Consider the following 26,564-nt stretch of genomic DNA (forward strand, 5'->3'; position numbering starts at 1 on the left):
TTCTGCATTTCAAATATTTCAAATCTTCAGAAATTTCTTTGAGGTACCTATCAGTTACTGATAGAAGTAGATTAAAAAAATCACCCACTACAATCGATAATTTTCCAATTTTTCCTTACACTATTGGTCAGCATTTGATTTATATATTTGAAATTTATGATGTTAACTGCATACCAGTGTTTTTATCTCTATTAATGCTTTTTGCTTAATTCTATTTTATTTATTGCTATACTCGTGTTCTTTTTAATTAGAACTGTATGATTTACTTTCTTTTCATTGCACTGTGAAATTTTACTCTAGGTATCTCTCTTTTAAATAGGCTATAACTGAACATGTTTAAAAATGCAACTTCATAATCTACCTCTTAATAGAAGACTAAAATCCTGTTAACACTGTGATTATGCATATAACTGGACTTATTTCTACTATCTTAGTTTTTATTTTCCACTTACCATCCTTTTTATTTGCTTTTTTGTTTTCTTTTTCTGCCTTCCAACCAGATTCAAAGTTTCCATATTCTCTTCTCTCTTCTTCCGTTGGTTTGAAAGCTACAGATTGTGTATCAATTACTTAGCTATTTTTTTCTAAGTGTAAAATTTAGCTATTTTTTCTACTTTTTTCCTCCAATATTTCTCTTGCCCTTAGAACATGACACAGACCTGTTATATTTTCACTATCCACTGAATCCCATTGTCCCTCAAGCTTGTCTTTGTTGTCTCAAACACATTTTACCTTTTTAAAAGACCAACAATTATTCTTATAGTAATTAACATTCGTTACCATTTAATAAGTCTTGCACATCACTGCCTTCATGTTATCCAATACTTCTGTTTACTTTTATTGTATCCTAAGTTAAGGTCACGGGTGGTACACTCTTAGACTTCGAATATCTCAAATTATTTGTATTTTGGCTTGTCTCTTGAGTGACAGTTTAGCTGGGTATAAAATTCTAAACTGAAAGACACTTTACCACAACACCTGAGCTATCAGCTCTTGTCTTCTGTCATCTGTTATTGCTGAAGAAAAGAATATCAGGGATGCCTGGGTAGCTCAGCGGTTGGGTGCTTGCCTTCAGCTCAGGTAGTGATCCTGGTATCTGGTATCAAGTCCCACATCAGTCTCCCTGTGAGGAGCCTGCTTCTCCCTCTGCCTGTGTCTCTGCCTCTCTCTCAGTCTGTGTCTCTTATGAATAATTAAATAAATTAAAAAAAAGAATATCAGTATTCTGGGTTCCTTTGTGAATTTTCTTTAAAGTAGTATGTAAGTCCTCCCTTTATCCTCAGTGTCCTGCATCTAAATATGCATTCCTTTTGGCACATGGGATGAATTTTTTAGCCGAGAACATTTATTTCTTTAATTCCAGAGAAGTCTTGGTTATTATTTCTTATAGTGTAACTTGTCCACCTCTCTCTCAGGTATCCCTTCTGATACTCAATCTTGTGATCAGAGTCACATGTCATGTTCCACAAGACAATCCTATCAGATACCAAATCTAACATGTCTGGCTGTTCAGAAATATTAATCTCATTTGTAAGAAATTCGTGTTCTAGTTCTTGACTTTGTTGGCAATCTTTCTTAGATTCAGATTTCTTCGTGTGTTTTGCAATTTTGGTTTGTAAGCTCATTTTTTTTTAAGCTCATGTTGAATAATAATCATTTCTCCCCCTTGTCTCTGTGCTTGTTGTCAAAAGGTTTTATAGGGTCTTCCACCCAACCTCTTACCCTAGTCCAGAACCAGACTGTACACTGGTATTTCAGTGTCCTTGCCTCAGTCATATTTAGAAATCCAGGTGAATTCTGAGACATGAACAGTTGGACCATGTGGTGCGGCCCACATCAGTTTTATCAATCTCCCATGAGGAGAGCCCACATAGCTCAGGATAAATCTTAGTATTACTGACATTTTGGACTGGGTAATTCTTTGTGGTGGGGAACTACCCTGTGCTTTGCAGGATGTTTGCCAGCATCTCTAAACTCTCATTAGATGCCAGTAAGAATTCCCATACCCCCCATCCAGCTAATGATAATAATAAAAAAATTCCAGACATCGCCAGATATCTTCTGGGGGTAATATTTTCCCCAGCTGAAAAATTACTATTTTACTTCCAATCAGTGAGCCTGGCTTCTTAGTCATTCCTCTTGGGTAGGGCACTTTCAGGCTCCAACATGCCACAGGGGCTGAACTCCAGGCTGTTGCTACCTGCTTCCAAAGCAGAGTTCAAAAAGCTTATTTCAGCTTCATTTACGGATTCTCAGTTATTTCTGTAACCTAGTTTTGGGAAAAAGGGGATGTTTCCCTTGTTTTGAAGCTCAGTGAGGTACCCCCCCCCCGCGCCTTTTTAAATCAGTTCTATGTGTTTGAAGCAAAGGGAGAGTATTAAGTGTAAACTTATGAAGACAACTTGACTGGAAGTTGTCTTTTGTTTTATTTGAAGCTAAGCCCTTGCCTTCAGTAGTCATTTAGAATTATTAGTGATCAAGATCTCAGAATGTGTATGAACTTCCACAGCCTTGCAAGCTACAGCCAAATCACACTTAAAAATATCAGCTTAATCACAACAAAATTGTCATTTCTTTTAATAGGGAACAACAGCTGTGGCAAAAATTGTAACTATACCAATATATGTGCATGGACACTTGATATGTATCAGGGAAATAAATGATCTCATTTAATCCTAAGAACAGCTCCATGATGTAGGTAATATTTTACAGATAATGAAACAGAGACTTAGAGGTAGCCCCAAATGACAGTCAATTGAATGAAGGAGACAGGATTCAAATTTAATTAGAAATCTTGGGCTGTTAGCAATTGTGCTTCCCATACACTACTTACTATTCTACACAGTATAAACAATTACTGATGACATCATTGTTACTTGGTGATCCCTGACACATACACCTTGTTACACAATACTATGTCACCACCACCACCTCAACTACCACTTCTAGCGTGTCACCATCTCCACCACTGACTCCTTTACCACCATTTTCAGAGAACTTGTCATGAATATAAGCTAGTTTGGGGGCTGAAGAATACATTTGTCTCCCCTCTCTTAAAAATAAACTTTATGGGAACTGGGCTTGTGTCTGTCCTCTCTGACTGGTGTTAATCACGAATATTTAGAGCAATGCTCAGCACCATGGACATTCAACATATGCGTGATAAGAGGATAAAGACTAGGTATCTGTCCCTAGAGACTTATGGGAAGAAGAACATATATAAAAAGGAAAAATTAGACAAGGAGATAGATGGTAGAGTTAGCGGAGGCACTTGGCAAAGCTACATCAAGGTGATAAACTATGATCTTGAATAAAACACAGGACTTAGATTCAAGAGGGCAGACGGCACAAGGAAGAGGGGAGAACATGAGCATGTAGGAACAATGAACATGAGCATGTGTGTGGAGCAGACTGTAAGACAGTCTGGGGAAGGTTATAGACAGGATAGAGGATATAGTGCAGAAGGCTTTGATATCAGAGTAAGGACTCTCAACTTTATCTTGTGGGCACCTGGAAGCCTCCAAAGGCTCGAAGAACTATTTTAGAGATGATATTTTAAACTACTTCCTAGGGGGCAGCCCTGGTGGCCCAGCAGTTTAGTGCTGCTTTCGGCCGGGATGTGATCCTGGAGACCCAGGATCGAGTTCCACATCGGGCTTCCTGCACAGAGCCTGCTTCTCCCTCTGTGTCTGCCTCTCTCTTTCTCTCTGTGTCTGTCATAAACAAAACAAAACAAAACAAAAAAACAAAACAAAACAAAAACTACTTCCTAGGGCTACTCATGCAACCTATTTATTTAAGAACCCATTTGGATAGTTTAAAAATTTCTACCTTGTTATACTTGGGTGTTCCTTTTATTCAAGAACCAATCTTGATAGCTAATATTTTTGAAAATATTACCTTTCAGTTTTTAAAATTTAGTAGCAAATGATCATACAATGTTCTCATAATTTTTCGGTCTCCCCTGTATCTCCTTTATTTTTTATTTTTGTAAAAGATTTATTTACTGGGGATCCCTGGGTGGCTCAGAGGTTTAGAGCCTGCCTTTGGCCCAGGGCGTGATCCTGGAGTCCCGGGATTTGAGTCCCGCACAGGGCTCCCAGCATGGAGCCTGCTTCTCCCTCTGCCTGTGTCTCTGCCTCTCTCTCTCTCTCTCTCTCTATGTCTATCATAAATAAAATCTTTAAAAAAAAGATTTATTTATTTATTTGAGAGAGAGAGCCAGTGTCAGTTTCAAGACTTATGTTTAAGTTTTTAATCCATTTTGAGTTAATTTTTGTGTATGGTGTGAGAGTTTCATTTTTTTTTTATGTGGCCATCCAGTTTTTCCAGCACCACTTATCTATTTATTTATTTTTAATTTTTTATTGGAGTTGAATTTGCCAAAATATAGCATAACACCCAGTGCTCATCCTGCCAAGTGCCCCCCTCAGTGCCTATCACCCAGTCACCCCAACTTCCCACCCATCTCCCCTTCCACTACCCCTTGTTCATTTCCCAGAGTTAGGTGTCTCTCATGTTTTGTCACCCTCACTGATATTTTCACTCATTTTCTCTCCTTTCCCTTTATTCCCTTTCACTAATTTTTATATTCCCCAAATGAATGAGACCATATAATGTTTGTCCTTTTCCGATTGACTTATTTCACTCAGCATAACACCCTCCAGGTTCCTCCACATCGAAGCAAGTGGTGGGTATTTGTTGTTTCTAATGGCTGAGTAATATTCCATTGTATACATAAACCACATCTTCTTTATCCATTCATCTTTCGATGGACACCGAGGCTCCTTCCACAGTTTGGCTATTGTGGACATGGCTGCTAGAAACATCGGGGTGCAGGTGTCCTGGCATTTCACTGCATCTGTATCTTTGGGGTAAATCCCTAGCAGTGTAATTGCTGGATTGTAAGGCAGATCTATTTTTAACTCTTTGAGGAACCTCCACGCAGTTTTCCAGAGTGGCTGTACCAGTTCACATTCCCACCAATAGTGCAGGAGGGTTTCCCTTCCTCCACATCCTTTCCAACATGTGTTGTTTACTGTCTTGTTAATTTTTTTTTTTTTTTTTGCAGAATGTCATTTATAGGAACGTCCAGAACAGGCAGGTTCACAGAGATGGATAGCACAGCAGGGGGCAGCGGGCAGGGGGTTTCAAGGCAGTCCAATTGTCTTGTTAATTTTCACCATTCTCACTGGTGTGAGGTGGTATCTCATTGTGGTTTTGATTTGTACTTCCCTGATGGCCAGTGATGTGGAGCATTTTCTCATCCAGCACCACTTATTTAAAGAGACCTTCCTTTCCCCATTGCATATTCTTGGCTTGGTCTTAAATTAACTGACCATATATGCATAGGTTATTTCTGGGATCTCTATTGTGTTCCACTGATTTATGTGTCTGTTTTTTTGTCAATGCCATACTGTTTGGATTACCACATCTTTGTAATTTAGTTTGAAACCAGGAAGCATAATGCCTCCAGCTTTGTTCTTCTTTGTCAAGACAACTTTGGCACTCTGTGGTCTTTGTGGTCCATACTGATTTCAGGATTGTTTGTTCTATTTCTGTGAAAAATGCCATTGGAATTTTGATACAGATTACAATGAATCTGTAGATTGCCTTGTGTAGTATTGACATCTTAACCAATATTAATTCTTCCAGTCCATGAACATAGAATATCTTTCCATTTAGTTTTATGTCTTCAATTTCTTTCATGAATGTCTTGCAGTGTTTAGTGTACAAATCTTTCACCTCCTTGGTTAAATTTATTTCTAGGTATTTTATTCTTTTTGATGCAATTATAAATGAGATTGTTTTCTTAATTTCTCTTTCTGATAGTTTGTTGTTAGTGTATAGAAATGCAACTGATTCTGTATACTGATTTGATGTACTGAAACTTTACTGAATTCATTATTAGTTCTAATAGTTTTTTGGTGGAGTCTCTAGAAAATATTACATATTTTCTTTTTTTTAAGATTTTATTTACTTATTCATGAGAGACAGAGAGAGAGAGAGAGAGAGAGAGAGAGAGAGGCAGAGACACAGGCAGAGAGAGAAGCAGGCTCCATGCAGGGAGCCCGATGTGGGACTTGATCCAGGGACCCCAGGATCATGCTCTGAGCCAAAGGCAGACGCTCAACCACTAAGCCACCAAGGTGTCCCATATTTTCTATATAATATAAAATCATCTGCACATGATAGTTTTACTTCTTCCTTTCCAATTTGCATGCTACTTATTTCATGTTCTTGCCTAAGTGCTCTATTTGGGATTTCCAGTACTATGTTGAATAAAAGTGGCAAGAGTAGGCATTCTTGTCTTGTGCTGATGTGTGTAATTCTTATTTTCAATGTAGTGTGCAATATCATTCTGATCCAAGTTACTTAAAAGAATGTTTAAAAATTCCAAAATTATTTGGGCTTTCTGTCCAGACTTTTCTTTTCTTTCTTTCTTTTTCTTTTCTTTTCTTTCTTTTCTTTTCTTATATTTTATTTTATTTTATTATTTTTTATTTTATATTATATTTTATTTTATTTTATTTTATATTTTATTTTATTTTATATTTTATTTTATTTCCAGACTTTTAATATCTCATTTTATTGTAACATGGTCAGAAAATAATATAATTCTGTATATTTTTTGAGGCTTTAATTGAAAAATATTCCATGGGATACAAAACTGTATATCTGTTAATTTAATTTCATTAATTATATTGTTCAAAACCCTTCATGTCCTTATGTTAGGTCTATTTTGCCTGTAATAATGACTACTACTTCTATTCCATTTCTGCAATGCGTTATTTTAGGTTGAACCCATCTTTTGTCAACATTTTTATCTTTGTATGCTTTATCCTCAGAATTTTGAAAGTTTTTGAAATCTGTCCTTTACTTCATTAATTTTCTGCAGTGTTCAATTCACTGTGTTTAACCTAAATTTTCCCTTAGGTATTTCTCATTTCCTTCCTGATCACAGACTACTTAACTCTGTGCATGAGATAGCCTTTTAAAGCTCTATACATCTATGTGCTCTAAGCTTAAATTTTGTCAAGAATGCACATTAGGGATTTTCTAAAATGTTTTCTTGCTTGCTTAAATTTATTTCAGAGGTTGGAAGCTCCCCTGAGTCTTCTTTGTTGAACTTTCTTTTAAACAATACCATCTATTCCTAGGCCCCAAGATTTTTAAATATTTGCTCATCCCCAGAGAGAAAGTCCTAAGTTTGCTATTAAAGACTTATGATCATGGAGGAACTGATATGGATTCTATAAAATGCATTAAGACCTTGCCCAAATCTTTTAAAAAGGGATTTTCCTACTCAGATAAGAAAGAAAAGTGAGAGACAGGAAATATCTAACAGTTATATTACCATTTTGACAACCATTTTAGTATCCTAGTGGCAGGGATGAGAAGTAAGATTTTACTTTAAATTACCCAAGTATAAATCACCAAAGGAAGACCCATCATTCCATGACTCTCATGTACTTCTCCTCACTGGGCCATACACATGGCAGCAGCAACTTCTGGTTAGGTGTGTTTACTAGCACCCTCTGTCATCATCTATGCCAAAAGAAAACCCTAAGATCTAACACCACCACTGAGGTCCAAATGCTAAAGGCTGACTGGAGGAAAAAGTCTAAGTGGCAGACCCCTTGACTAGCACCCCATCCCTTTGTACTTCCAGGCCCTGCCTCTCAGAGTGAGAGTGTTGTCTGGTATATTCCAGGTTTCCCACTCATTTCCTAGATTTCACTCTCATAGGAAGGCAGGATATAAAAGCCTTCAGTATTGTTCTTCAATTCAATCCTTCTCATGCTACATCTAACAGGAATTCTCCCAACACTTCAGTAGGAGAATGACAATAATTCTTCCTCCTTTTGAGAATTTCAGTGGCCACTTAAGTAGTAAAACTGGTGTGGAAAGGGAGGGGAGCAAGTTCTGAAGTGCTTACATTGCATCTTCCCGAAGGCAGTATTTTAGGATGATTAACCTGTCATTTGCTGTACAAAATGGATCTGAGTGGGTTGGTGGGGGCCTTTGAAATTGGTGGTCTACTGGGAAGAGTCTGGGGTTAGCATGGTAGGTGACACAGATCTGGCTTTGGCTCTGCCACTGACCACCTGTGTTCCTTGCTACACTCACAGCGTTTCACTATGCCAGCAGTCTTTTATCTTTTAGCACTAAAAGTCTATAATTATATGTTTTGGAAATGCATAATTTATTTTTTAAAGGGTTTTATTTATTCACTTGACAGAGAGAGAGAGAGAGAGAGAGAGAGAGAATACAAGCAGGCAGAGCAGTAGACAGAAGGACAGGGAGAAGCAGGCTCTCCACTGTGCAAGGAGCTTGATGTGGGGGTTGATCCCAAAACTCCAAGATCAAGACCGGAGCCGAAGGCAGACGTATAACCAACTGACTCACTGAGGCACCCCAGAAATGCATAATTTAGAGAATCCTGTATTTAACGATGGATATGCTACAGATTTGATATTTCTTGAAATTACACATAATAAAAAAAGGCTGAAAGCCTGACAGAAGATGGTTAGCTACAATATGACACCTTGTATCCTCATATCAAGAACCTACTTTTGGATCATTTTAACTCTGGATCACTTTACCTCACATTAATGACTCATATGTTAAAAAGATAGGTATTTTTTTACCCTGATCCTCATTTTTATATTTGTCTGACGTTAACCTCTCCCATTTTTATATTTGTCTGACATTAACCTCTAAGCATCTTTCATCATATTGCTTACACAACAATTTCAGGTCCCATGAACTGGTTGGTACAGGTCTCAATACGCTGCTGGGCTCCTGGCCTCTTTCCTCCCTTCCCGATGCTGAGAAGCCATTAACAAACACCACTGTCCTGGGTGCTGACATAGAACAAGCAGTTACCTTCCATTTCTGCTGAGGTCACCCTGATGCAGAATATCCTAAAACATGGGCAAGGGAAGGTAATTCCAGCTATTTAAAGCAAAGCACTTTTGTTAGGTCTGGTGTTTCCTCTGTATTTTTCTTTCTTCAGAGAAGCCCCAGGTACCAGGGCTTTGATTCTGCCCTTCCCTGTCATCTCTAGTCTGTGAGTTTGCCCACATCCCTGGCAAACTTTAATCCCCTCAGGTTTCTTTCTATTTCCTGGAGAGTACGATTCTGGCTCTGAGAAAAAGGTCATGTACAAGGAAGACACAGGTCATAAGCATGTAGTTGCTCCTAGGCTGTCATCCCTCTTAGTTCAGCTGACTGGAAGAAATACCAGAAATAGTTGCAAAAGGAGGATCTGAAGTGAGTACTAAATTATGACGTGTGGCAAACACTAGAGAGGAAAGTCAAGAAAGGCTCCTGGCACTATGGAAAGGAGAAAAAGGTCTAAATCATTCTCTTCACAGACCTGACCAAGGAGATCTAGCTAAGAGAAATAGAAGTATATGAATTTGAGAACTATAACAAAGAACTTCTGGGCCAAACAGGGATGAGGAAATGTCTATAAAGCAACAGAATTAAAAAACAAATGTGCTCATAAAAAACTTTCAATAGAATAGACAGAAAACAAGTTATTTTGGTTAATTATTCAGTGGGGACAGTGTTTGTTTGTTTGTTTGTTTTTTAACAGATGGGAAACTGAAACCTTTAGAGGGAAAAGTCACTTGAATATTATCATAAAGAAATAGGACCCCACTGTTCTGATTCTCAACTCCCTTTGCACCAACATCCAAACGACATTCCATCTTTTATGTTCTATTGTTCTCTAAACTCAATCCTCTAGGATGTGGAAACTTTGATGCTCTTGGAAATTGCTTCTATATTTGTCCAATGCCAACTTCTGTGCTAGGAGAAGTTTGAAGTTCAACCCAAAAACACAGGGCTTGGCACAGTCAATAGCTCATTACAACTTCTCATTAGTTGTGTCTCTTGGGGCAACTATGGCATTCCTGAGTGTGACTCAGTATCACCACTCAGAACTGAGGGTTCCTGATTAATCTGAACTGAGCCAGAATAAAGGCTGAAATGAGCTCCTACCAAATGAAGCAACATATCTTGCAGAAAGAAAGTAAAAAGTTATGTGAAAATTTCTCAAATCGCCATCCTAGTATTAACCTAAGGATGATATAGTAATGCCTAACACTTATTCAGCATATATTATGCTCCAGGCATCATATGTGTGCTTGATATTAATTCATTTATTTCTCTTAACAACCCTATGGGGCAGGTACTATTATCATCCCTATTTTAAATAGGAAAAGAAGTTACATAAACATTAAGTAACTTGCTAGAATGGCTGGGAGCATGAATTACTTTATTTATTTTTTTTTTTTTTATAAATTTTATTTTTTTTAATTTTTTATTTATTTATGATAGGCACACAGTGAGAGAGAGAGAGAGAGAGGCAGAGACACAGGCAGAGGGAGAAGCAGGCTCCATGCACCGGGAGCCCGACGTGGGATTCGATCCGGGGTCTCCAGGATCGGGCCCTGGGCCAAAGGCAGGCGCCAAACCGCTGCGCCACCCAGGGATCCCATGAATTACTTTAGAACAGAAAGAAGGATCCTAATTTCAGGAACCATCAAAAGTTTTTCTAGATTAATAATGACTTCCGTCGAAATGAGGTATGGACTTTATAGTTCATAATAATGTACCACTGACAGTTTCTCAGTACGGCACCTTCTTCACATGTGTCATGCTGATACATTAAGTTAACAATGGGGAAAACTGGGTTTTCTTATTTTTATGTGTACTATCTTTGTAAATTTCCTGTAAGTCTGAAATTATTATAAAATAAAAAAGTTATTTAAAAAAAAAAAAACCTTTATCCAAATACTTTTTAGAGGGAACTTTTCGTTGAGTCAGGTCAGATAAGAACAAAGTCAGGTCAATAAGAACCTAAAAGTCAGAAGAATATTAAAAACAGTGGGGCCCTCGTAACACTGTTCATTTTATACATGAGTGAGAGAACATTAAGGTCTCCATTAGTACTAACTTATTTAGCTTCAGAGACTTGTGCTAGAATTTTAAAGGCAAATTGGAAACTATTTCCTGGAACAACGCCTTACAGCATGCCTTTTGATACTTGGATTATATTTCTTAAATTCTGAAGAAATCTTGCTTTTCCCCCCTTCTGTGCATTTTTGGTGCTGAGCTGTTTCCGGTTTTCCCACACTCCTGCCTGTCAGAGAGAAGAAACCACAAAAATGCAGCAAAGTTTGTCCACAGAGCTGCAGTTCCATCTCGAAAGGCTGAAGAGTTCTCCTGCCAGCAGTGAGTTGAGGGCAGTGAACAGCATCTTCGAACGTCCAGCCCCACTGCCTGCTGCCAGAGCCCACCTCCTCACCAGCAGACTAGCTAGCCACCACACAGGCCACCAAGGGCCCGCTCAGGGTACTGGCAATTCTCCGAGGATCCACAACTAGGGAGCACGCTGGCAAATTCTACATTCATATCTGACTCACTGATTTTCCTACCTAACTGTGGGCTTCGAACGTGTGAAACAGAGCATGGTTTTGGAATGCTTATGATGGTAACTAATGCTCACTGACTTCTTACATGTGCTAGATTCTTGTTCTATGTACATGTATTAACTCTGCTAATATTATCAATGGCCTATAAAGCAGATACTGTTTATTATCTCCACTTCAGAACTGTGGAAAAGTGGGGCTAACAGATTAAGTAACTTGCAACTTGACAAAGGTCTTCAGGTAGTAAACTGTGGATGAGGGTGTGAGTACAGGCAATCTGATTCCAGAGGCTGCAACCTGAAGGACTCGATTCTACTCTTGCCAGGGTGAGGAGCCATACATCTTCCTTCTTACTGTGCTCTTGGCCTTGACCACGAACTGCCCCCTTCTGACTACCCTTCCCTAGTGCTCCAGAGAGTTCTGTAAAGTCATTACAATGCCAATTATTCCTACAATAGCACTTAGTAGGCATGGAATAAGTATTTGTTGGACAGATGAATAATGGCAGCAGTATAATTAAAAGTCACAAGGGACTGTTTTCTATCCAAATCCACAATTTGATTCCCTGTCCAAGGGGGAAAAAAGAGGAATTGATTTTTCTACATCCTACGACTGGTTATTACAACTAAAATTGATTTTGCGAGGGACAAATGAACGAGGAGACTTAATGAGAGCAAGAGAAAAACCCAAAATCCCTCACCCCCTCTACGTGTTTATCCATCAGGGAATGCTTGCTTCTTATCAGCATCTTTGGAAAGTTTCTCAAATTTAAACGGAGAAGGGCCATTAGAACTAACACTCTTTATTGGTCTTATTTCTGGTTCGCTAGCTAAAATACAGCTGGAAATAAGAGTGAAGGATGTAACCTGAAAAAAATTGATTGAGGCATGGGAACGTCTTTCTGAGGTAAAATGGGCAAAAGGTATTAGAAACAAGTTGCTCTACAGAGCCTGTGGACTAATGTCAGTGAGTTAATCCCCTACCCCGCCACCACCCATAAAGTCCCACTCTAATGTCTTTCCATTCAAATACCTACAAGTAAATGACAAACAAGGGTGGGTGGGTGGGTGGGGTGCTACTGAATTTTATACACAACTGCAAAGATCTGACTCTGTAGAAAGATCCAGAAAAGAAGAGATTGGGAAGAAGCTTTCATTTCCCATCTCCAAGCCCACAGTTCAGCAGTGTTAGCTGATCGTAGTTCCTGCCAGAGGCTGGAGGATCATCAGCAATGATCCTGAACCCTGTGTTAACCCTCATCACAATCCCCAGGGAACCTGAGAGCAGCACCTGTCCGTCCCACAGGGTAGGCAGTGCCTACTTTGGCGTGGTTCACTGACTCCCCAGGGGATTCTGACCTGTAGCCCAGGCTGAGAACCAGAGTTAACCTGTGGCACCCATCAGGAGTTCTTGTCTTTGACGTACAAATGGTTTTGTAGGCCTCATAAATGAAGAGTACTCTTAGCACAGAACTACTACAACTCAGGAGAAACTGAACAAAAGATTGAGGAGGACTTACTTGGTGACTCTCTGGGATGTCATCTTTCTGAGGATTTGTTTGTGATTGGCTGGGGGCTTGGGGACCAGTGAGGAGGAAGAGCTTGGAGGTGGCACCACTTTTTGTGGCAGAGTGGTTGGCTTCTGGCCATTAGCCGTGGCACTTGAAATTCTACCGGCTGCACCATTATTTATTGTCCATAAATTGGAGTTAGATAGTGTCTGGCTGCCAAAGATGGCCTATAAGAAAAAGAAAGAAAAAAAGGTCAAGGGGATGTCCTTCTAACTCATTTGCTGTAAGTGAAGGGCTTATAATCCTCAAGTGAGACAAAAGGAGAAGGGACACTACTGCTCAGGAAAGGGGAAAGGAAATATTTCTCTAATAATGCCAGCACAGGTCTACATTCAGAGGGGGAAAATCTCTGGAAGCACAGAGTTGAAATGGTCTCATTGGAAGTGCACTGAGCTAGGAATCAGGGTTATCTGGGTATTATGTATTATCCACTGCAGCAATCAGAAAAGCATTTGGTCTCTCTTAGCCTAAGTTTCCTTCATTGTTAAATTCAACAAATATTTAATGAATGTCTTCTACTGGGTGTGTGGCTTGAAGCCTGACTCAACTCCAGCCTACTCAGATGGCTCTGAACTCCTCTAGAAGGTTTGCACATTTGAGGAGTGGGAAGAAGCCAGTTTGACAAGGGTATAGGGAGCAGAATGGATGCAGAGGGAGGCTGGAACAGAAAAGCCGGACTTGCATGGCCTTGAGGGCTGTTTGTAGAATTCTGAAATAGTAACACTTTGTTGACCTAAAGATTGACATTAGACTTTACATTTTGAAACACTTTCAGGGCACCTGGCTGGCTCAGTTGGTAGAGCATACAACTCTTGATCTCAGGGACAGGTTCGAGCCCCATGTTGGGTGTAGAGATTACTTAAAAATAAAATATTTTAAAAAAATAACATAAAACACTTTCAAAGTAGAATTACTATCTGAATACTAGTTATTAAATGAATATAAGATCAACACGAAAGTATATTTGCTCAGAGGGTAAGCCTACAAATCAATAAAGACCTAAAAATCACCATCTAAATATCACAAACACCAACATATGTCTGTAGTTAGTATGTAAATGTATACTTTCTCAAGTAGATGCTTAAAAAATTCTTACAACTTATTTAACTCATTAGAAATTGGTTTTTTTGGGGTCACAGATTTTGTTACTGATCATTCAATTCTATTAGTGCTGCTTTCAATATGCATGCATTATAAAAGCTTTAAATGTGAAATAATTCTAGGATAAAAATAATAAAATTGACAAAATACACAAGGTTTTGTTTGTTTTTTTATTAACAGGATTTCTGGGAATTGATTTCCATCTGTAGATACTACATTTAAAGAGACATGGGAGAAATGTCATTTCCTTATGGCCAGGCCTAAAGGAATAAGATCAGATGCTCTTAGGAAACATTCACCTTCTAGATAGACTTTATTAGTACTGTCTTTTACAACTTATTTTTTAAGATATAAAAGATAAACTGGGTAGCTTTAGTAAAATGTTAACCAATCTTTCTATACTCATGCCTTGGAATGTCCCATTTCAGGGAAATATGTCCAAAAGTCCTGGGCTAGGCAGGTATGAGGGGGATCAAAGAATCCTGGGTTGAGTAAATGTGTTTGATGGACAAGCCTGACAAAGAACAAAGCAATTTCAAAGATAGAAGAGGGTCAGAGCATTTTTGAATGGACCAATCTGACTGAGATGTTCTTCATCCCTGCAAACTGTCCAAAGGGAAAACTGAAGAGCTCTTCACTTGCCTCCATCTCTGATCCAAAGAAGGGGAACAAAGAAAGACCCAAGCCTGTGGGCAAAGCCAAGAGGTTGACACTAGGGGGAAAGGGGTTATGTGTACACATGGGAAGGTCTTTGGATGGTCTAAGAGGACACAGAAGCCCTGATTCTGCTCCGGCCAGCCTTCCGAGGGCAAGTTACCAAAGAATGCAGCAAGTAGACTGAAAAACAAATCCATTCCTTTCAAGCACCAGCTCCATATCTGAGGAGACATTCACCTGGAAGGAAGGAGTATACTGTATGTTTCTATTTTCACCACGACATCCCAACATATGAGTTTAGATTGAAAGATGCCTCATTCAGGCCTCTATCAGTATTTTTGTTCGAAAGAAAGAAAAGAAAGAAAAGAAAAGAAAAGAAAAGAAAAGAAAAGAAAAGAAAAGAAAAGAAAAGAAAAGAAAAGAAAAGAAAAGAAAGAAAGAAAAGAAAAGAAAAGAAAAGAAAAGAAAAGAAAAGAAAAGAAAGAAAGAAAAAAAAAGGTGCCTCATTCTGGCTGGGGAAGAGACTGTAGAGATCAGAATGAGGGCTGAAGAGCTAGCTCTACATCCATAGGACAAATTCACTGGATGAGTATCAGAGGAAGAATAGACATTATTAGCAACGGGCTCTTAGAACATCTATTCAGTACATGTTGCCAAGGTGACAACTATATTTCAAGGTCACCAAGTTTTTCTTTTGTTAAAAAATCTTGCTGGGACATCTAAACGCAAATAAAAAATGAATAAAAAGAGCAATATCAGACCAGTGTGAGTATAGTAAGCTCCCATTTTTGTAAAAAGAAAAAAGAATATGCAAAGCCATACATGTATCAGATACACAAACACACAGAAACACACACACATACACATAAGGCTGATATCTGCACAGAACAATTCAGAAATGATATACGAAAAAACTAGTAACCTCCATGGAGAAAAACTAGTTAGCTGGGGGTCCAGGAGAAAGCATACATCATTTATATCTTTTTGAAATTTGTACCATCTATATGCAGTAATTTTGTACAAAAATAAATTATTCAAAGTCAAAAGAAAGTCAAATTCTCATAAGATTTAAGCAGGTAACAAAACTAACTCTGAGTACAAGTCAAAGTATCCAAATGGCACCCAAGTTTCAACCAGGTGGGTACAGGACTCACTATTAGGGAGGGCTGAAGAAGGAGCTCACTCTTCAATACTTACTATGCCTACAAATCCAGATTTGGTCATCAGTAAAAAACAAAGACTCAGTTAAGTGGAAAATAGCATGGCTTTGCAGTCAGTTGTGCCTGGGCTCAATGTAGGATCTGTCACTTATAAACTGGGTGACTTTTTCAAGTTACTGAACTTCTCTCACCTTTAGCTTCCTCATAGGTAATTACAGTTACTTTGCTGGATTATTGAGGATTAAATGAAGATCACATATGTAAATCTAGTCTAGGCATTCAATAAAGGAATCTTTTAATAGACCAAATACAAGGCTCACAGTAGACACTCAACAAATGCACCATTCCTCCCCAATCCTCTATCTCAGTTTACTGAGGAACTAAAGGATGGGATGACACGCAAGTCTGCCTATCTGTAATGATCTGTGAATGCCAGTTGGTTATGTACTTTTCAACATATTTTTCTAGTCCTATGGTGATGCTCACTAGATGTGAAAGCAAACTCTTAAAATGAAAACATATGTTTAGGTTCCCCAGATCATATTTACTCAATCCTCTCTGGCAGAAGTAATCTTTTCCTCTTCTGAATGCTTCTAACAATTTATTTGTATGTGTCTTATCATACTTAGCACATTCTACCTTGTGTTACAGCCACTGATGTATGTACTTTTCTTTCCTTCTGGACAATGCACACTGGAGATGGCTGGATTGAGATCTAATTTTTTTTTTACTCATAGTGCCTAGTAGAATGCCTTGTACATAAAACGTGCTTAATAAACATCTACCCCATGAATGCAAATAGCAAAACTCATTATAACCACTCTTCACTGTTTTTATTTTATTTTATTTTATTTTATTTTATTTTATTTTATTTTATTTATTTTTTTAGCAACTACCAAATTCCTATAACAAGAAAACAGGCAAGTTTGTGTTTGCGAAGAGATGTAATCTTATAATAGGAGCATTCTCTGGACTTTGAATCAGGCCTAGTGTATTTTTTTGTGTTCAGCTTATACTCAGCCACGAAATGTAAGTAAGCCCTTCTGCAGATCCCAAACAAAAATAATTTATCATCCTAGATGCAGATTTTGTGGCAAGCCCTTAGACATTGATGTTCCATAGTGATAAGACCAGTCAAATAACAAAATAAAAGCAATTAGGAGGATTTCTTGCTTAGGAGGCTGTCACTGACCTGGATACTAACATTTCTGTCTTTATTCCTAGTAATACTGCCCTTATTTGTTTGGGTAATGATGTGTGCCCAGCTAAAAAATTGTATTTACCAATCTCTCCTGTACTTACAAATAACCACGTGACACAGTTCTGAGATGTAAACAGAAGTCTCCAGGTCCAGTTTCCAGGAAAGTTCTTTTTTAAAAGGGGCAAACTGGGTTAGGACACAACTTTTGCCCTTTACTGTTCTTCCCACTCAGAATATGCATATCTAGCTAGTATCTGGTGAAAGTTTCTTCCTAAGGACTGCAGAGGATAAAGACAGGAAAAGCATGGGGCTCCCGACAGTATCATACAGTTCCAGAGAGCCTAACTCTAGATTTCTGATTATATGGGTAAAAAAAATCCCTAACTTGTTAAGCCATGGCAGGGAGAGGGGTCCACTAGATGCAGCAAAATGGAATCCTAACTGAGCTGAAATATAATCCTCAATCTACCAAAGAGTCATGCTTGTTTAAACCTTAACGAAACATAAATACACTGCATGCATCTCAAAAGAACAGGTACTCTTTCCACATACAGTGTAAAAAAAAAAAGAAAAGAAAAGAAAAGAAAGAAAGAAAGAAAGAAAGAAAGAAAGAAAGAAAGAAAAAGCTAGGTTCTCAGTTGTTCAGTAGTCATACTCTAATACACTGAGTGGATAATGAAGTGATCACAATTCTGTACCATCCAGTATTCCAAAGAGTCAGTAATATACAAGTTCCCAGGTATTTCACCAAAACCAAGGCTAAGTGTAATGAATTAAAGAAATCAAATTTGGTAATTAGAAACCCAGGAAAGTACCGAGGCAATGCTGAAAAGCAGATATATAAATGAATTTATTTAGACTGTTGGCAGAAATCAGCTTCCCCAGGCCTCTCATACCATGTATTGGCCCCAACCCTACAACTCCATCAACAATAGATTACATAAATTGTTATGTCCTGATATTCATTCATAAATGGAAAGAAGAATTAGATTAAGTTCCTTCTAGGGACACCTGGATGGCTCAGCGATTGAGTGTCTGCCTTTGGCTCAGGGCATGATCCCGGAGTCCCAGGATTGAGTCCCACATTGGGCTTCCTGCATGGAGCCTACTTCTCCCTCTGCTTATGTTTCTGTCTCTCTCTGTGTCGCTCATGAATAAATAAAATCTTTTTTTAAAAAAGTTCCTTCTATATAGATTCTAAGAAAGGTAAGGTTTGGATACACAATACTAGCACACTGCACTTGTGGGTTAACAACCGGGAAGGGGGCTATACCATCATCAGTCAGTGTCCTGGGAATGTGAGAGCTGTGTAAGCACTGGCCTCCACTCAAGACCTGGTCAACATATACAAGACTTTTGCTTCTTTATTGGGTGTGGGAAACAGCCATGCTTCAGTAAGGAGACTAAGAGAAAACCACAGTTTGACGGTTGGCTTGGCCCCAGGCCAAAGACTAGAAAGGCCCTCCTTCTCCCACAACAGAAGGGTACTCGTGGGTGGGAAGGAGGAATTTCTGATAGACAGAACACAGACTGTAACTTGGAAGGTTATGGGGAAGCAAGATCTGGGCTCTCTTACTAGAAAGATAATACTGTTCAGAGATTAAATTCTGGGAGTTTTTTTTTTTTTTAATTCCTTCCAGAAAAACACTTCTTTTCGTCTTTACTTGGGTTTGTTGGTGATAGAGCAGAGCTGGATAACTCTTTGTAGTGTAAACTTTAAATTCATTTCTTTTTAATTAAGGGAGGAGATGAAGTACGAAAATGTTAACCTCTACTTCAATGGGTTAATGTCTTTTTGTACCCCTTTTACTTTGGTTCCAGAAAAGTGAGCATTTTTATGCATTATTCTCCCCACTGAGATTTTATCCTCACTTGGATAAAGTTCCCATTACATAGTACACAAAACTGCTTCTAGAATGTTGTTCTCTGGCAGACTACGTACTGGGATGGTGTATCTTCCTGAGCATGTAAGATGCTAATCACTCACCTTACTACAACCAGCCAAGAGCTGTTCAATGCAAAGAACACACTGTGTCTTTTGTGTAATCATATGATGCTGTAAAAACTTGGGGCCAAGGTGAGGGTGAGGGTAGCTGTTTCTATTTTAGCAAAAGCAAGCTTCCAAAAGGCCTTTGTCTCACATTGTATGGAGTTCTTGGCTGTCTTCCATTCACAATGTTTGTCAGCTGGGACAAGACGGGAGGCTGAGCAAGAGAAACAGAGTACAACTTCTGGTACTGCGGACAAGGCCAGGAAGCAGTGCTATAGCCCTGATAGGGATGAGGTAGGAACCCAGAAGACGCTACTGTTCAGAGAGAGACTGATGACACAAATACCCGAGACAGGGCTTTGAGTGGCCAAAGATACCACCACTTCTCTGGCATATCTTCTGATTTCTAAAATCAACGGAGAGGCTCTGTCTCCTTTAGCAACAAAGACTGAAGGCTCTTATTAATTCAAATTATCTACTCTCCAGGATGTGAACACAGCTGCTTACCTGTACACAACAAGTGATTCACCAACAAAAACCACTGTGTTTCAGACAGTTCCTAAGTCAATGGTACTTGCACACATGAGAAATGATGCTGGTCATTAACAGATACTTAGAGATGCTCCTGAGCCTCAGACTCTGTGATCTGATAAAACCAAAGATTCCAGCAGTAGTCTCTGTGTTGGTTCTTCAATAGCATCAGGACAATTGAACTGATCTTGCACCAGGTGTGTGTTATGACCAAAGATGTCCAACCATGAGGCAGCTGGCTAAGGCCAGGTCTGCAGTCCATGACCAGAAAAACCATGAAACCAAGTAGCCCTAAGGTGGCACAGACATGAGCTTCCCTCACTAGCAGCCCCCCACCCCCCTATTCTAACAACAGAACCAGCAGTCCTACATTGGTAGAGTTGATATTCTGATGGCAAATTTAGACTCGTGGCGTAGATTCTGCTTTGCTTTCTATTTTTTTTTTCTACTTCAATGCCCGGCAATGTTTGAATACGGATCACATACATTCACAGAAGGCTGGCAGTCCAAGGTTTGTTGTCTTTTTTTTGAAACATGTTAATTTCTTTAATACGTATTCATTAGAAAAAGGAAAATAATTTGAAAAGTCCTTTCAGAGATAACCTCTGGCAACACTTAGATATTTTTGTGTATATATGGAGTTATTTTATATGTATATACCTGTATTTCCATGGGCTTACAAAAATAGGAGCATACAATATCCAATGTTTTGGAGACTTTTTTTCATTCAAATATCTAACTTGAACACTTCTTCATATCTATAAGGGTGAATCTCAATCACTATTTTTAATGGCTGAATATCTTTTTTATTATGGTTTATTATAATTTACTTACCAATCACCAATAGTAGAATATTATAAATTGACACAGTATACCTATATTAGTAATTATGGAAATATGTTCATAATAGATTTTTAAGTGGGGAAAAAGTAGGCCCCTCCAAATCTTATACTTGTATTTTGAAACTACACACACACACACACACACACACACACATTCAGGTTGTTACCAGTCTGTTTTGCTATTTAAGAACAGTGTTCTGATGTTATTTATATCTTTTTGCATATGCTGGATCATTTCCTTAAAATAATTTCCTTGAAGTAGAATAGCTAGCTCAGAAGGTGGCTGCTGCTTTTGTTTTAAATCTTTTTTCTATATATTCTCAAACTGCCCCCTTGTAAGGTTGTCTGATTACATTTCCATCAGTCCTTATCTTTCTTGATTACTGTGAAGAAACAGCATATGTCCCACGAAAAGCTGACTCATAATTTGATGCTAATGCCACTCTTTTTCTTTTTATAAGACATTTATGCCTTTGGATAGACATGCTAAAATTTTACAGATATCATTCTTTTAATCATTTTATCATAGTATTAATCATCCTTTCTACTTTTTCTTCTCATATCTCCCTCTAGCAATTGTGAATGAACTTGTATTTTCAATTGTCCAAACAAATAAATATAAGGGGAAAAAAAGTAACCAATTAATACTTTATGAGCCTTGAACTTCTAAAACACCCTCTTTAATATCATTTTAACCAATTTGCTTCTGACATGGGGGTGGGTGGTGGGTAACTAAAACCCCCAAGTTGAAATTATAAAGCTATGTATATTTAAGGTTAAAAGTAATACATAAGAGGGGTGCCTGGGTGGCTCAGTCAGTTAAGAAGGCAACTCTTGGTTTCAGCTCAGGTCATGATCTCAGGGTCATGAGATCAAGCCCCGCATTGGGCTCTGCACTAAGTATGTGGAGTCTACTTCAAGATTCTTGCTCTCCCCTTCCTCTGCCCTTGCTTGTGTGTTCTAATAAATAAATAAATAAATAAATAAATAAATAAATAAATAAATGTAGTGCATAATAGAACAGATATCTGCACAACTGTATTCACAGAAGGATTATTCACAACAGTTAAAATGTGGAAGCAATCTAAATGCCTATCAATAGATGAATGGATAAAGAAAATGTATATACATACAAAAGCATATTATTCAGCCTTAAGAAAAAGAAAGGAATCCTGTAATATGCTACAACATGGATGAACCTTCAGGAAATTATGCTAAGTGAAATAAGCAGTCACGAAAAGGAGAAATACTCTTATGATTCCACTTATATGAGGTATCTAAAGTAATCAAACTCATAGAAACACAAAGTAGAATGGTTGTTCCCAGAGGCTAAGGGGAGGGGAAAACAGGGAGTTGTTCAATGAGTACAGAGTTTCAGTCAAGCAAGATGAGGAAGTTTTATTGATCTGTTATACAACAATGTTCCTAGTGAATGATATACTACATCATATACTTAAAAATTATTAAGAGGGTAAATTTGTGCTATGTTGTGTGTTGTTTTTACCACAATGAAAAAAAGTAATACATAATAAAAGCTATGAATTTTTACTGAGCTTTTACCATGGGTCAACATTGCCTTAAACATTTTAATGCTATTATCTCATTTAATCCTCCCAACTACTGAGGTGGTCTCATTATCATTTCTACATACAGAGAAAGAAACCAAGGCATAAAAAGGATCCATCATTTGCTCATGATGGCACAGCTACTAAGTACTAACCTAGGATCCATGAGTGCAGAGTCTGATTTCAGAGCCCCATTCCATAACAATGCTGCCTTCCCTCATTGTGCTATGCTGACTCCCTTTTAGAGCAAATCCATGAAATCATATTTCCCTTCCAAAGTAAATACAAAGCAAACCTAGCAATGTGTCCAATTTTCATCAGATGCATTTAAAAGACCCAGATTTCACTAGCTCTACTCCAAGAAGAAAAGCTTGAAAAGGATTTGTCTGTAAGGAAATTTTTGTTATTGATTTTAAGAGTTAAAGTATGTGTACATGTATGTATGTATTTACATAAAGATAACTCAAAAGATCAGCAATGACCCCAGATTAAGAGTTCAATTGGTTAAAAAAAGGTAATTCATAGCATCGTGAGCTAGTATTATTATTTCTATATCGGAGTCCTTGTTCTCCTGATAATGTGTCTGTGTCTTACATCTCCTGATAAGTAAAATAAAATAATCGGACAAGAACCTCTAAGTTCCCTTACAACTTTATTTTTTTCCCTTACAACTTTAAATTCAGAATTTATAAATATCTAACTTGTCTCTGCCTTCAAATGTATGGTTTGTTTTATTTGGCTCAGAATCTCTCATGTGATTGGCCGACTGTGCATCTTGCATAGAACTTGCTGTCATCCATCTGTTAGACTTCTTCCTGTGGCTGCGTTCATTTCAGATGGATGGGATTCTTTATATTTAAGAGTGAGGTCTTTTATTATCTCACATAGTTACTGCCGTTGGGTCCCTCATATGCCCACAGACAAACAGAAACAAACCACAGGTCATAGAGTGAGGACAGGGAATGAAAATGGTTGTCATATAGCAGTAGCAAAATCACATTTTAAGGATATACAACAAATAAGGTTGATCCCAAGCAGCTGGCAGGTGGCCTTTTAACATACCCACAACCAAGCAGAGTTCTATACTTTGATTCATAACATTGACTCTAACTCTTTTATATTTGTGTGTATGGGCACATGATAAAATGAGCACTGGGTGTTATATGCAACTGAAAAATTACTGGATACTGCAACTGAAATTAATGATGTCCTATATGTTGGCTAATTGAATTTAAAAAAATTAAAAAAATATTTGCATGTATGGGTCTATAGTAGCAGCAGCTCAATAAATTTGGAATGGCTTATTTGACTGATGATAAATGTGTAAAACAAGAAGAAAATGAAGAGTCACTTCTCTCAAGAGGGAGGGAGGTAGAATGGAAAAGGGCTTTCGGAGCCTTCTGATCGGGTCTGAATATTATCTCTGTAATTAGCTAGCTATGCAACCTTGTGTAAGTTACTTTAACTCTTTGAGTTCCCTCATCAGTGGGATAGAAATAGTATTACATTCAGCACACAGGAGGCACTCACTCTGTGTCCATTTCCCTGACCTCACCTTCTTCCCTCCAAGATTCCAGAGGGGCACTTTCTGGGAGCAATTTAGAAGACAATCTGGTGGTAATCAGAGGATTTCTATTACTGCATGTGATGAATCAGCACAATGAACTGATATCTATATTACAACAATGTATTAAGATTCAGATTTATACAGAACTGAAAAAGCAAGCATTAATAGTAATCATGCAAAAAGATCACATATGATAGTCACATTTGTAGACACCAGTCATATTTCCTAGTAGTCTTCTTGAAAACACTATCATAGAAATAAAATCGAAATACTATGACTAGCAACAATAACAGTTGAAAGGGCAACGTGATAATTGTAGAAATAATTCCTATGTTATCAAAACAACCCACATAAGTGTTGCAAATCTTCAAACTTCTATAACATATTTTACGATACTGCGCAACTCAATAGTCCCTAACCCTATTACTAAATAATAACACAAAGGAGGGTAAAATATGGATGTTTCCAAGAGTTTTAAGACCAGGAGCACTTTCCTAAGTTTCTTTAAAAATCTGAGATACTTGGGATAATGTCTAGATCTGAGTTTACATATGTTTAGTAGACCTTCTCTTTTATGACAGTGTATATGATATGACTAGTAGCAGACTAGTTACAATACCTGAAGAGGACTTCTCAAATACAGTTTTACAGGTGTCAATAAGTACACCTGTGGATGTATGAACTGCAACTTAAAATTTATGTAATAATACATATAAAATATAAATGAATGCCTTAATATATTGTCAGGATGGTAGCATATAGCATAGCATGATAGTCTGGAGGCTGGATGCTATGCCTGCATGCATACCTGGGTTAAAAAAATCAGTTCTTCCATTCATTATTTATGTGACCCTGAGAAAGTCACATTAAGTGATTAACCTTTTTTTTTTTTTTTTGTCTGTAAAATGGGGCTAATTAAGAGGACAACTGGGAGGACTCAATGCGATAATACAAATAAAAGTCCCAGTTCAGTGCTGGATACGTGGTAACATCCTAAGAAAGATGATCCTCATGACACCCACAGGTATGTATTATTATCTCCTTAGCAGACATAAGCAAACTAAAGTCCAGAAGTTTGAATAGCTTGTCCCAGTCATGGGCTGGACAGAAGCAAGATTTAAACTGAAGATTATCTGACTCTAAAGCCTGTCCAGAGGGCCTATTTCCCAAACAGCTAAATGTAGTTTTGCATATGTCATTTCACATATTTTCAATGTACCTTTATTAGGTAAGAAGAAAAGAGTTGGCTTGGCAAAATCTACTATATCAAATGGTTCTAGGAAAATCAATCACCACCATCATCATCATCCAGAAACTAAGTGTTGTATAAGTTCCCGATAAAAGTCAGAAGGGAAAACAAAATGGAACAAAAAAACCCAACAAACAAAATGAATCGGCGGTAGGTTATGACAGGCCATCATGTTCCAGGAACTTAAGCACACATGGACAAGCTCTTCCTTCTGAATATCCCCAGTCTAATCTTCCTCCTGGATACTGTTAGAAGCATGTAGAGAGGCCTCCCCCTGCACAGTCAGCCTGTTTGCTTGCTCTCCTTGTGCCATGCTGAGGAGCTAGCATGTTATTGCTGGCTGCCTGGAAAAGCCCGGGTGCCTGCTGAATTTTTCTTTCTTTCCCCTCCCCCACAAAACAAACATACAGCAGCTGAAGGCTTGGAGAAACAGTATTCACTCCAGTAAGGGGGCAGAATTTTTCTAGACACATGCAATGGACTTTTAGGAGCAGTATAATAAGACTTGGCTGCGCTTATTATGGGAATCCTTTCCACACCTGTGAGGTTGTGCATGGACACTCATACCATTAGCAAAAAGCTCATTACATATGGCACTCAAGATGTACTAGCTTACTGAAAGACCCCTTGGTGTGAACCCAGAGCTGCCCCTCCCCCCCCACTTGTTATAGGAACATTCATTTCTGTTGGCCCTTACTGAATCTAGGTCAGTCTGGCAAAGGGAGCATGGTGGGAAGGGGGAAGTAGAGGACAAGATGGAGTGGAAGGATTAAAGTTCAGGATGTACAGTTTTCTCCTATGAGTTACCTTGAGTTATCTCACTATGTTCAAAATTAAGTCTACTAAAAATTGAATGGCTCTGGATAGGGAATGGAACCAGTGAAAAATTAAGATGTACTTAAAATCCCCCCTTTCTCCCTTCTATTGTTAAAAGACATTTCAGCAGTTCTGCCCTGGCCATCAAAATGTCCTTAATTTTTCTGCTTTTTGGTCTTTTTTCAGTCTGGATGAGGCAGAGAAGAGAGTGGGAGGGAAAGAAAGGGGGGCTGGGAGCAGAAGTTTAACAAAGGATCACTTTAACAGAAACTACTGAGTAATCGCTCTGTCCTGAGCCAAGAATAACATCAGCTCAATGTCGGCAATTAGAATCAGGTCAGTTGGGCCTCACAGCCGGTGCGGCCCTCCTCACAGCCCCCCAGCACGGAGGGCTACTCATGCTGATGTCACCAGCAGTCACTGCTGCCCAAGAAAGTCCCCCGACTCAGCTGAAAGAAAGTTTTTTATCCTTCTCCTTCAGGGGCGGAAAGCCAGAATGAGAAGGAAGTGGGAAGCAATGAGTGTAAACTAGAGAGAAGACACACATTGGGACAGAGAAACACATAACAGATTCATTTTACCACCCCTAGCCTATCAGGATTCTGTGATTTCTCTGCCCACTCTGAAATGCATGTTAAATGAATTAGTATATGTAAAGCACCTGAAACCATGCTTGGGCCACAGTGCTTATTGAGTGCTGGCTATTATTATTAAAAACGAAGAGGGAGGAATCTGTCCTGTTACTTATCTCTTGTCCACCATAAAACTTGAATCCTGGGAGCAGTGACTGCTGAGCAGAATGTACCCTGATAAGAAAAACGCGCACGAAGGTTTTCGAGTTTGGAAAACTTATTTATAAGGAGACTGTGGT

General features: G+C 38.4%; 1 protein-coding gene across 12 annotated transcripts in view; it reads right to left on the bottom strand.

The window, feature by feature from the left end:
• The window catches only part of TTLL5 (tubulin tyrosine ligase like 5), a 280,483-nt gene that overhangs the window by 55,534 nt on the left and 198,385 nt on the right, over window positions 1-26,564 (bottom strand). For 11 of the 12 annotated variants that reach the window (XR_008661655.1, XR_008661656.1, XM_055304059.1 and 8 more), the window contains one exon: window positions 12,964-13,181. Coding sequence is in view for 10 of the 12 variants with exons in the window: in XM_055304059.1 (XP_055160034.1) it covers window positions 12,964-13,181 (218 nt within the window). In the remaining 2 variants the exon portion in view is untranslated. Of the gene's footprint in view, window positions 1-12,959; window positions 13,182-26,564 lie in introns of those variants that run through there. The other variant, XM_055304067.1, reaches the window with a different exon arrangement.

The sequence above is a fragment of the Nyctereutes procyonoides genome, unplaced genomic scaffold (assembly GCF_905146905.1).
Source record: "Nyctereutes procyonoides isolate TBG_1078 unplaced genomic scaffold, NYPRO_anot_genome, whole genome shotgun sequence".
NCBI lineage: Eukaryota > Metazoa > Chordata > Mammalia > Carnivora > Canidae > Nyctereutes > Nyctereutes procyonoides.